The sequence below is a fragment of the Podarcis pityusensis genome (assembly GCF_964106645.2).
Source record: "Podarcis pityusensis genome assembly, chromosome: 6".
NCBI lineage: Eukaryota > Metazoa > Chordata > Lepidosauria > Squamata > Lacertidae > Podarcis > Podarcis pityusensis.
The window spans coordinates 70677218-70690315 of record NC_138030.1 but is presented as its reverse complement, the minus strand read 5'-3'; the positions used below and the strand labels follow the sequence as shown (position 1 = coordinate 70690315).

Sequence of the window (13098 nt, the reverse complement as noted above, 5' to 3'; positions counted from 1 at the left end):
CTAGAGGAGCCTTTCTCAACATTGGCAGGTGTTGTTGGACTACAACTGCCATCATCCTTTGACCACTGGTCCTACAAGCTAGGGGTGATGTAGTCCAACACCATCTGGGGACCCAAAGATGCTCTCTAGGCAATAATTCACACCACTAAAAAACTAGCAAGCCCAAGGCAAACATCACTTCTTAAAGAAGAGATGCATTTGTTGGAAGTATTTGTGAAAGTACCTTGTTGCTTCAGGCAAGTTGTCTCCACCAGGAGTGTAGAAAGGTGCATCATTGTTGTATTCATCAAAGACACCCCATCTGAGATGAGCCCATTCATGGACAAAGACCCTGCCTGTAGAACACCAATAACAAAGCTAAAATTTGCGACACAGTTTTTTGTTTTTTTAAATGTACGACACACAGCTAGTAATTATAGCAAACATACATCCTGTTAAAAAAAACACTAAAATAAAATTTGAAATACTGTGAAATCACACCAGCAATTCAATAACTATAGAAGGGGTAGCCAACTTTTCAATCTGATTCAGAAGAGAAGTCCCTGTTTGTCTCCCTACATCACAGAAGCCAATGAGGTGATGACCCTTTAATCGACAGTTGCATCTGACAAGGCGGGCCCCTGCAATCAAAGCACACGACTTCCTGGGAACTGTATGTAAGAAGTCATGTACTTTAAATGTATGGTACACAAGCAGCTGTGGTAACATGGGAAAGAGGAAGAGAGGCTCAGATAGCTTCAGCAAGATAGCTTTTTGGGGTTGAAAATGTATTGATGAACCTCATGTGAAACTATTGCAGATTTCTTATGTAAATTTAGGAGCCTTTAGAGCGATTAAGCAACTGCATTGAAAGTCTTAATGGTTTCTTAGGAATTCTATCTTTATTACCTTTTGAAAACTTGACTAGCAATTCTAATAATTAAAAAACAACAACCCAGACAATTTAATCTGAATTAACAGGTGCTACCTCGTGGACCATAAGCATTATGCAACTTGTCATTTGTCAGGAAGTTAGGAGTGAAATGAATGTATCGCCCAGGTTCCCCGCATCCGCCATACTGTAGGGTGTAGGGATCATCTCCATGTTTCAAGTAATGATCCGCCACTATGACATCTGCCTAAAATAAAATAGAACAAAGAAGATATAGAGGTGGACAGCCCAGAAATTCCTGTCATACTCTGAGCTTCCATTAAAAGAAAAAGAAAAAGAAAGCTTACTAGACAATGCTACTATACAAGGAATAGCTTCAGGTATTTATTAAGAATACAATTGTCTATAAGTGAGCCCACGAAATCAGGTGTACTAAATTCATTTGTCTTTAAAGATATTTCAAGATGTAATTCTGGTACTGTTATGGCATGAATTCCTTTTGGGGAGAAGGCTGGGGGAACACACCAAGGCCCGCAACCACTTTAACCCAGCCTTAGATATCATGACGTCTATAAGAACATTAAGCTGTATACAGCCCAGATCTGCATGTTTACTCAAAAATAAATCCAGTTGCATCCAAAAGTGGGAAATATAGATATTATTGCTTAGCATCTGCATTACTTATCTTTAGGCACCAGGCAAAGACATTCCTCTTCTCTCAGGCTTTTGGCTAATTAAACATTCTATGGACTTTTAAACTGGGGGGGGGGAGGGAGAGGGTTGTTTTTGTTTGTTATTTTGGTATATATTTTTGTGTCATTGTATTGTAAAGAGTCCTGCGATACTTCAGATTAAGGGTGGTATAGAACTTTAATCATAAATAAATAAATAAATAAATAATAAGAATTTTTATTAGATCATACAGTATCTTGTATCCCCACCCCCCACAATCTCTCCATTTGCCCCAATCTTTTTAAAAATACCACAAGTATATTTAAATCTTAATGTATTCTTCAGCATTTACCTTATCATAGGATTCTGTAGTTACTCTTTGATATTCATTTTTTGGTTTCCATGTAGAAGGAATTATAACTTTCACTGTCTTGAAATAAAATCTTTGCCGTGTAGCGCTGAAGAGATAAGTTGATGCCTCTTTCACCATGTCCTAACAGGGAAAGGAGAAACCTTTGTGTGTCAATGGCTAGTTATTGGCATTTGTGTTTACAAAATGTGCCCTTTGGTCTCTTCTGCCATCTTTCTTTCCTGAAGCTGGAGTGCCTTGCATGTTGAAAAGTTGAACCCCTGTCTTCAAAAATCTGGTAGATGCAATTCACATACTTTTTTTGGTGGATCCTCCTGTGCCACTGAGTGTTGCTTGACATAGTATGCAAAGCTATTCCTGGTATGAAGGAGAAAATAGTGGGGGAAGCTGTACATGACAGGAGGGCGGCCATTTTTGTTTGTTTTTAAGTGGCCGCCATATTGTTTGTGCAAGTCTACCCTGCGCAACAACCTCGAGTGCACAATCAGCCCTGTATAGTGACAAAGGTTCTTCTGTGTTGCTTATTAACAGAGCAATCTGAAGCAATTCCTACAAAGTGCGACATTTATATATTTCTCCTTCAATGGAGCTGGCCATGGGGCCCCCAAACAGATTGAACTATTGCAATGCCAGGCAGGAAGCTGAAGCCTAGAGCAAAGAAACCGTCTTCCTCCACTGGGGGCAGCTGCCATGTGAGCTAAGGCAAAGCCACTGAGAGGAAGGGAGAGCACTTCCCAGAAACAGCACCCCATTTCTGGAACAATTTCCTGAAATCTGGTGTCAAAGCGCTCCGGTTAGTTAAAGAAACCTATGAACAGGACATTTTAACCTCTAATGGTCAAAACCTGCACAACATTTACCTCAGAGTACATTTACCTCAGAGTACATGCACCCAGTTCTGGCACAGACCCTTCCCTCTGTTTTCTGTTTCCAACACTCAGGCTGTGATTGCCATTGCTCAGGCAGCCAAAATGGAAGCGCCCATTTACAAGAGTAATCTAGCGGGCTTGAGAGCACCCAAGGTATTGCAGAAATTAAAAACAAAAAAGCAATGGTGAGAGACCTCAAAAAGGAAGGAGGACTAAATGTGCTCACTGGAAGGAGGTGCTAGGGGGAGATAGAACGAACTACCCCAGTTGTATGGAATAGGGAAGAGGAATATTCCAGGCTATCAATATTTTTTTTCTTGCAAGTGACCTAGGCTTGCACTATGGCAGGAACATTCCTGACATGACCTGGTTTTTGGGTGTAAAAATGGCGTCAGGGTGAAATTTTGCCGAACCAGCGGAAACCAGCTCTAAAAACTTAAAATCACTACTTTGGGCGGAGCTTTTGGGGTCTTGCTAAGAAGCTCAACAACTTTGTGGAATGTTACTTTTAGAAAGGGATGAAAAAGTTGTGGGGTGTAGGGGCAGCCAGAAGTACCCTGACACCCACGCTTGCAAAATGCAGAATTCAGAAACAATTTTGGTGGTTTCCTACAAAAAAGCTTAGTAGCTCTGTGAGTGTCAGGAATTCTACTTTTTTAAATATGGCAACCCTATACAAGTCCCACCTGTACACTTGGGATAAGACTTGTGGTGTGGGGAGGTCAGAAGCACCTGGTACCCCACGCTTGCAAAATGCAACTTGCATTTTCCTAGAATTTCACTGTCTGAAGTCGCTTATTCAATACATTCAGAAACTATCTTACTAACAGAAACTATTGCTTTACTAACAGAAACTATACATTCAGAAACTATCTTACTTACAGAAACTATCGCTTATTCAATACATTCAGAAACTATCTTACCTTGATGGCATCCACCATTTTGTTGTCTTCTGGGATCTGGGGATTGATTGCGATGACGACGTCTTCAAAACCGCCCATGTTGAGTTTTACCCTGGAACCTGTCACTTCGTGCAGCACTTGCAGCAGCAGCAGCAGCCAGTGGTTAAGCGCCATCTTTCCTTGTGGCACTTATTTATTTCAACCTTACAGAAATAAATAACAGCAGAGAGGCTTGTTAATGCAAGAGCTTTGGCAGGGATAGAGAGACAGAAAAAAACCAAACAAACCTGTTTTGAAAGGACAAAGAATTCTGGAAATAATCCCCAACCTGGTGTTTCCTTGTTCAAATCCTTGTAAATACTTTTAACTTCCTATTTAACAAAAGGCATGGATACTCACTTTGGAGGCTCAGAACTCAAGGGTGTTTGCTGATGTACCGGCAAACACAACTGCCTAGGAAAGCGAAAGCATCCACAATAATAAACTAAGGGGGAGAATGGTCCAACTCATAACAAAAAAAATCCTCGAATACAATGTTTAACTCTATCGTTGCCGGTTACCACTAATACATTGCAAGCATTTCTAAAGAAATCGAAACTAGAGTCAATAATAGCAGCAGTCTGGAACTTCTAGGTTGCTTTTATAGCTAGACACCCTGAAAAGAAAAACTTCACCTTAATCCAAGTGATATTTTCCTAGCTTTGTCTTATTTGGTGCCCAGGGGTGCCCAAAGGGTGGGGTATACCATATATTCGGCCTTCTTCCGCACCTGCCAAAGAAGACACAAATCTGCATAAAATTTGCGAACACTTTATGTCTCATGCAAATCTGTACCCTCTTTTGCAGATGGGGGTTGTGCACCAAAAATAAAGCAGGGGTCACAGAATTGTAGAGTTGGCTAAGGGACCATGAGAGCCATCAAATCCAACTGCCTCCAATGCAGGAATCTTTTTGTCCAACATGGGGCTTGAACCCATGACCTTGAGATTAAGAGTCTTGTGCTTTAGAGACCGAGCTATTCTTGATGGCGAGCCAAGAACTAGAAATATAGCAGGGGTCAAACCAGTGATGACCAGTGCCCAATGGGACTGGGAGGGCACAAAACAGGGAGCCCAAATGCAGATGGAGCCAGAGCCTCTGTTGCCGCCTGAGGTCTACCTCCCCCTAGCCCTGCAGCTGGTGAGGCCAAGTTCTGGACAATGCTGGACAACTATGGGAAAATACAGTTGATGAACCAACCACTAACAGTGCCTTAATCTGGACTGAGCTTCAGTTTATTGGCTCTCATCCAATCCATTACCAAGTCAATACATTGACAATCAACCCTTGCCTTCCTACTATTACCATGCCACACATTTTTCCTGCCACTGTCTCTTACCTCAAGATAGATAGTTAACTGCCCAACCTTGATATAAAGTTTTTTGCTATATCATTAGCCAACATTTTACTCCATATCACTCAGAATCCTCTTAACACAATTCACTTGATAGCCAACAGCTAATCCATTTGTTGTTGTTCTGGAGTAAGGTTCCACATGATTAAAAAGTATCCTGGCAACACAATGAGTTACAGAAATGGCTTTAGGCAGGATCAAAACAGTCGCAAGGGACTACCACACCCACAAGCTGCAAATCTGCAACTGAACTACTGCAACGCACCCATGGAATCATGATCCTTATGAGCAAAAGGCTGAAATCCAGGTACCTGCTGTGAACTCCATCCTGAAGCCAAGAGCAAGAGATCACCGCCAAGTAAAACAAAGCTGGAACAATGGAAAATTAAAACAGAAATCCCACTAGGATGAAAGAGCCAAAATACTATGGACCCAGAAATTCAAACATAATGGCACAAAGCCAAGATGGGAAATGGCCACCCTGGAATGGTTGCAGAGACTTTAGGATGGTCCAGGTTGTATGGTGTGTCAATAGAAAGTGGGTGGTCACTAAAGCAAACTCTTGCTGAAACAAGAGACGAGATAAAGGAAGACGCTAAGATGAATGAAACCATGGCCAATTTGGACACCCCAGGAAGGCCACCCAATAGCTAGAGAAAGAAAGAAAATGGCACAAGAGCCACAGGCAGAAGGACTTTCATCACATGACTCTCCAGAGCCACCTGCAAGTATGAGTAATGCCCACTCAAGGTACGGAAGAAAGTTCAAACCCCAAGAGTAGGTGGACAGCGTTATACAGTAGAAGCAATTATTGAACCCTGTACCTGCCTTGCCGCTGACATAATCTGGGACAGCGTGGTCCAACAAGCTGCCCTCAATGCCTTTTGGGGTGGTACTTGTCATTTAATGACCCCCCACAGCCCTCACGCTGCCTTCCCAAACCCAGGTAAGTGAGGTGCTGGGTTTTGAGAAGGAGGCAAGAGGGCTCTGGCAAGGTCCCAGAGTCTTCTCCCACCTCCTTCCCAAAGCCTAGTTAGCGCCTTATGGCTTCCCACATAAACTTGATGCTGAGCAGCAACTTGCGAATGCACAGTATAGGGTCTTGCTTGGGAGGTATTTATTTGTGGGTATCTATTAATGAATTTTCATGTGGTACATTGGTCATGTTACATTGGTCACAAGCCATTTGCCGGAAAAACCTTTCCCCCAGTTTCCAATAAACATTGCCGTAAATTTGACACTTGTCCATGAAACATTAGTTATTTATGTATATTGCCATACATTTGGGGAAGGGTGGGAACAGGTCGCAGATTTTAAAGCAGACTAACAAGAAAGCATTTTAACTACAGGTGACATACTTCTTGACTATTTCTGTAAGGAAGATCAAGGCAGTTAACATAGTTTAATGTTAATTAGAGTTCAATAATATTAGCTAAAACACAAAATATTATGTGAGGAAGCTTACAAATGGCACATTGGTCACTATGGAATTATGCATGAAATATCATTGATTGGGGGAGATGCACATAAAGTCACAACGTTTGTGTGTCTTTCTGTCTTCCTCATTTGTCTTTCTGTCCTCTCTCACACACGTGCCAGCATTCAAATAGGTTGGTATCCAACTCTCTTGTCCTATCAGCACAAGGATTTCCACTTGCACAATTGCCACACACACACACATGCTTAAATCTGCAGTAGAGGATTGGGGGACCCTCAGAACAGATTTAGGGGGCAGAAGAGAAGGAGACGAGGGAAAGTCCCATTGTTAAAAATCCTTGCCCTGATGAGAGGTTTACTTAACCCTAAATTGGACACAAGCCATAATCCAAGCACCCTATCTAACCTTCAAAAGGCTTGTTTTGACTAAGACATTGTCTTTTCAGAGCGTGTTTATATGTGTATTACAAACAATAGTGGGAAAACATTTGGAAGACCTCATGGGTGTGTGTGAAAACTATTTCCTGTAAATCAAGTGGAAGAGAGGTTTGTTCCCTTTCATATTTGTTGATTTGTTTTATTAATTAAGAGGTCATGAGTTGTACTCAAGTTTAGTGCTACTCCGAGTTGACCCAAATCTCAATGGGTCTACTCTAAAGAAGACTTTGTTGAACCAGTGAAAGTAGATAAATAGGTACCACTCTGGTGGGAAGCTAAATGGCATTTCTGTGGCTTCCATCACAGTATCCCGTTGTGACAGGAGCGGATTAGTCATGCTGGCCACATGACCCGGAAAGCTGTCTGCGGACAAACGCCGGCTCCCTCAGCCTGAAGCGAGATGAGTGCTGCACCCCATAGTCTCCTTTGACTGGACTTAACCATCCAGGGGTCCTTTACCTTACGAGGAAAAGGGAGTAGAGCAAACATGCTTGAAGAAAAGCCTGGCAAAAGCAGCCCATTCCCTTTGGGTCTCTACCAGTTGCTGAGCAACTTCAACGCACCAGCCTAGCATTTAAGAGGAGGTCCTCAGTGAAGAGGCCTCTGGTTCTGTCAAAACGTTTTTGTGGAAGAAAATTCTCTACATTTGTGCAGCCTACTTAACGTTTTTGGGTATCTCTCGTCCCTATGGGACTGTGCTTCAGTATTGACTTTGGACTGTATTCTGATTGCTGGACTTCAGACTTGGCTACTTGGATTGGCCTTGGACTGTGTTTCCTGACCTTTGGACTTCACTTGTGTGGCTTGAGCCCCGGACTTTGGACTTTGCACTTGCCATACTGATTTGCTGAGAGGTAATCCAGGGGTTCAGGACACGGAGCAACTGTCAATCAGCAGAAAACCTGGTTGATGTTTGCTCCGATTCAGCAATAAAGACCCGGTTTCCCTGGAGAAATGGAAGTGTTGAATATGAGCCCTCTCTTACACACGCAGGGTTAAAACACAACTCCCATTCAATTCCTGGTAGAAATGGGCTAAAACTCCTGTGCAGAACCACATTCCTTTTATGTGCTGATGCTGGCCATTTGGGGAAAAGCTACTGTTAATTGTGTAGAGTGGTACCTTGGTTCTCAAATGGCTTGGTACTCAAGCAACTTGGAACCCAAACACTGCAAACCCAGAAGTAAGTGTTCTGGTTTGTGAACTTTTTTTGGAAGCCAAATGTGCTCCATTTGGAGTGTTAAGCTTCCGATTTGAGTGCCACACTGCCGTTTTGAGTGTTACGCTGAGGTCTGTCTATTTATTTTGTGCTTTTGTTTTTGTTACGGTAAAATCTGGGTGCGGGGTTACTCTGCCACCCAGCTTGTCAGACTAAGTCCGCGGGTCCCTGCGGAAGAAAATGAGCTCAGCCGGAGACAGGAGCAAGTTGCAGGAGATCCGAGTTTATTGCGCAACAGGTTCAAGGCGAGATTGAACAGCGAGAAAGGGGTGACATGAACTTTTGAAATTTCCCTCCATGTCCCAGAATACAGTGCAAAATACATCCCAGTTACATCATGAATACATTAAGAAGAGGTTGGGTTACACAGATTACATCACGAATACATTAGGAAGAGGTTGGGTTACACCGGATTAACATATGGAGGAGGGAGGGGGGAATATGCAGAGCTGGAGATATGCGCAGATAAGCACATCCTGAGAAGACAATGGTCCATGTATGCATAGTCTGTCACCTGGCATCGCCCGGAGGAAGGGCTTGGCAGAGCGATTTGACAGGATTAGGGTCTTGACACCTTGCTTGAGGGATTATGGAGGACAGGGGAGGTGTCATGGAGTCCTAGAGAAATTGAGCAAATTGGCACGTTGATTTTCTATGAATTTTATAGATTTTAGTCCCTTTTGACATTGACAATTGGAAATAAATGGATATATTGTAGCGAAGAAGAAGGTGAAGAAGACATGCCCCCCCCTTCCGTATCAGTTTTGGGGGCTTTTTTGTTTTGCTTTTGTGACTGTGTGGAACCCAGTTCAGCTACTGATTGATTGATTGTGTGACTGCAGTACATTGTTTATTGCCTTCATGTTATGGAACAGTGGTCCCGTTAGATAGTAAAATTCATGTTAAATTGCTGTTTTAGGGGTTGTTTTTAAAAATCTAGAACAGATTAATCCATTTTGCATTACTTTCTACGGGAAAGCGAGCCTTGGTTTTGGAACGCTTTGGTTTTGGAACGGATTAAGTTTGAGAAGCAAGGTACCACTGTACTTTTTCGACTTCTTTGATGGGTTGTGAGGTGCTGTACAGAAATAAAAGAACCAATGTAACAAATGCATTGTGCAAGCCAGAGTAAGCTTTCAGGAAGCCATAACGATGCTCTAGGCCTGGGCTGAAGGCCATGGAAGGTAAAAAGATGCTGGCCAAGCATTCTTCTTTACAGAGGGTCATTCTTCCTGCCATAGAACTTTGAGATAAGCACTGAGACAAGCCCTATATCCTTCCTGGTGATGAAGGCATCTAGATAGGGGAGAATGCTAACAATGGCATCAAATGGACCATTAGAAAAATTCTGGTTTCCTTCCTGTCCCCCTCCCCACCACCTTCCATTTTTGCAAATAAACAAGATAAGTAGATAACTTTTCTCTTTAATCCATTTGAGCCTGCGCTGGGGAAACACAGGATCTTTGTTTAAATAGGAATGAAATATTATCCATTGGGATAGTTGAATTGACACGTTCCTTTTCAGAGTTCTGTGGGATGTTCATCCCATAGAATGTCCTGTTAGGTTAAGAAACAAAGCAGATTTTTTTTGTTTTTGTTTTTTGTCAATGCAGAATTTAAAAGTAACCAAGTATGGGACCAGATGAAATATTGGGTGTTTTAAGTTAAGATACAAAACATACATCTCAGTATATCTTGCTGTGGAAATTGAAAGCTTTTTGTTTCAAAATAAATGAAATTTATCCCATCCACAGCCCCATTAAAAGAGAGGGAAGTGGATGCCCAAATTCTTGGAAAGTTCCCAAGTTTGGTAGAATCCACAATATATTTGTTATATTAGGGGATCCACCCCCCCCCCCCATTTTAAGTAACTTCAATCAATCTCTGACTTTTGTCTTCTGGGTTTCTGGAGGTTTTCCTGTTGTTATTCTGTCTCTCACAGCTACAATAAACCTACCATTAAAATTATGGACTGGACATTTCTTCATCAGAGGGCAAACGGGCAAATTTAGCAGAAGATCAGATACTTTACCCCCTCACTGTATAAGCATTTTGTTTTTTATGATTGAAAGGTAAAACAAGTAAAAAAATAATAATACAACAATAAAATAGGGAAATCCGTTCTGTGGTCTTGGATGATAACATTTAGAAGGCTGCATATGGTGAAGAATTTTCCAGCACTGGCTCGTCTTTTCTAAGCTCCAGCCTTCCTTCTGCAAATATTGCTATGCACTGGTGCTAGAGGATGAGAAGTACTCCTCTGCTGCTTAGGATTCTGCACTATGGGGCCACACTCAGCCCCAATGCTGCCCACCCCTCTGTGCCCTGAAATATCACTTGCATGGTGCTGTGGTGCCACACTGAATTGCTAACTGCTGCTCCAACATCACAACTCAGTTCCAGAGCAACGAGGCCAGGTATAAGTTATGATTATTCATGTGTATAACCAAAGTGAATAAGGAAAAAAAAAAATCAACATCCACTTGGATGGAGACAAGCAAAAAACTTGTGTCCTACTGTGGGAGAAATTCAGTTCAGTTCATATTTAAATGTAACGTTACCTAATTTGCACTTTACGAAACAGTAAGTGAACCATAACTTGGCTATCCTGTTAAATTCACAGTTTTCGGAATGTTGCAAGACAGTTCTCCAGCTAAGATATATTTACAAAATGCATACATTCCCCACATTTACAAGTATGGGGTTCCCCTTTGTTACCTCAAAGAAATAGGGAAAGACTAATTGTTGTAATTGTAGGCTCCATTAATTGAGAAAATACACAATGACACACACACAAAATTGTATTATGAGCTCAGTAATGCTTTTAAAGAATCTTTAATTAATCTCACTTTTTATTAATCACAACAAATGTTATTAATTGTTATTACCTGCCGTTCAACAGCAATTTAAATAACAGCTTAATAAATTTTGAAGGGGAAGGCATGTGGGACCTTGTTCCACCTTATTGCCCCAAATCCTCCCTTCAGCACCTGACAGCACCTTCAGACACCCATAGCAACCAAAGGGGGGATATTTGGTGAGAAACTCATGGAAGGCCACAATCTATATCACAGTTGTGACCTGGGCTGGATCTACACACAGAGGAGGAAACACTATAAATAAGTCATAAATTAGATCGTTATAACAAAAGAAAAAAACAACCCTATGTAAAATTGCACAAACAAATTTTGTGCTCTACAGCCCCATCTGGCGCCGCATCTTTACAATGGAGTTACAACGATACAACTGACTGAGCGTAGCTGAGTCCCTGGATCAGAACTTCACACAGCTGCTTCCTTAAAAATAAAAATGGTCCAATTAAGCTCACTTTTGTAAAAGCATCTTTATCATGACATGTATGTTGGCCCTAAAATGTGAACATCACCAAAACAACAACAACAATACACAAAAAACACAGCTTTTGAGGCTCATTTGATGATAGATAGAAACTCGAACTGCTTTGCCTAAGTGTTTTTTGGATCTCATTATTCAACAGCTAGCAAGAGTAGAAGAGCTAAGAAATGAACTTGCTTACCCACCTGCTCAGAGGGTTGGAGAGATACAGCTGTGCAGTGGGGCAGCGAAGCAGGAAAATCTCTAAGAAACAAATCCTGGCATGCCGATTATTTTCCAGAAAAAAGTGTCAGAGCAGTGAAGGGGACAATGCAACAGATCTGTGCTCACATTCTTCCCCTTTGTAGGAAGGCAGGTATCTGTCTGCTCTGGACTATCCTTCATGCATCTGCTGAAAGTCCAGGAATCTGTCTCCCACATAAAGGCTACGATCCTCAGGACCCTACCCTTGTTCCATTTATCTTGATGTGATAGCCACATGATTTATGGACATTTTTTCCTAGAGGAAGCAAACTAACATGCTTGTCTCTGCTTCAAGCGCGCACACACCCATTCCGACCTTCCCTAAGGTGAGCTAAGCTCTGGTTTGAAATTCAAGGGCACTTTGCCAGCCTTGACGGAGCAGAAATCTTGAGGAGAAATGAGCACTGCAGATCTCATGTCTCTCAAGACAGCACGATTGGAGGGGGAATCACTCGCTGCTAGAGCATCTTTCCTATTGGGCTTACTGGCGCGTTGTGCCAGGGCGGTCTGGGAAACGGGGGGCACCGGAGGGATCCGGTGTCGGATATGCTTAAGACAGCCCTGCACGCTGCAGCCATAGGAGTCCGTGCCTACCGAGGGATGCAGTGTTGTTTTTCTTGGGACAACATCTTCTGGAGGAGAGTGGCCTGCGAGCTATTGGCTAGTCTTAGAAAGGGGGCCTCGTATTACCTGTTCTGTGACTCTAGCAATGTCTGCAGTGATAAACGTAGGCCAGGCGGGTTTGGGAGTTCAACTTCTTGTGGCTTCTTAAGTACCCTGCATTTGGCCTCTCCACACCCTGGGGAATGAGAGGGCAGCCCCTTCTCTAGTTGCTTTGGGGGCAAGCTTGCCAGAGGATCGTGCTGCTTTGTGGGCTGCAGTGAGGTTTCGAATTCACAAGAAACCCACACCCTTTCCTTTTAACTTTCTAACCAAGAAAATTACAGGGGGGGGGCAGGGGGAGAAAGAGATGAACTGGCTTAATATATCATTAGGATGGGGAAAGCAACTTCATAAAAATTAGAGCCAAATTTGAAATTACAAACCTTCTTCAGCTTTGCTGGGTTAATTTTTTTTTGGGGGGGGGTTTCCACGTTCTGGTTCTACAAGACAGTAAAAGGGTACATATATTTCCCTTCTTCCTCCATAGTTAAGAAATGGATGTAAAAGAACGCAAAAATAGATTGGCTGGATCAGACCAAAGGCCTATATAATTCTGCATTCTTTTCTCACAATGGCCAGCCAGATGCCAATGGGAAGACGACAAGCAGAAAATGAGCACAGCAGCACTGTCCTGCTCATGTCCCCCAGTTATTCAGCAGGAAGCTGC

At 42.4% G+C, this 13098-nt stretch overlaps 2 protein-coding genes across 4 annotated transcripts in view; one reads left to right on the top strand and one right to left on the bottom strand.

Annotated features, from left to right (window-relative positions):
• The window catches only part of LOC308478654 (calcium-activated chloride channel regulator 1-like), a 34509-nt gene extending 22397 nt beyond the window's left edge, over positions 1-12112 (bottom strand). The window contains exons 1-6 of one of the 3 annotated variants that reach the window (XM_081008575.1): positions 11711-12112; positions 4359-4453; positions 3706-3887; positions 1896-2036; positions 968-1118; positions 224-335 (exon numbers count right to left, since the gene is read on the bottom strand). In XM_081008575.1, the coding sequence (XP_080864701.1) occupies positions 224-335; positions 968-1118; positions 1896-2036; positions 3706-3858 (557 nt within the window). In that variant the 5' untranslated portion in view covers positions 3859-3887; positions 4359-4453; positions 11711-12112. Of the gene's footprint in view, positions 1-223; positions 336-967; positions 1119-1895; positions 2037-3705; positions 3888-4083; positions 4155-4358; positions 4454-11710 lie in introns of those variants that run through there. The other 2 variants (XM_081008576.1, XM_081008574.1) reach the window with 2 other exon arrangements.
• Positions 1-13098, top strand: part of COL24A1 (collagen type XXIV alpha 1 chain) — a 331774-nt gene that overhangs the window by 12486 nt on the left and 306190 nt on the right. The window lies entirely within an intron of this gene.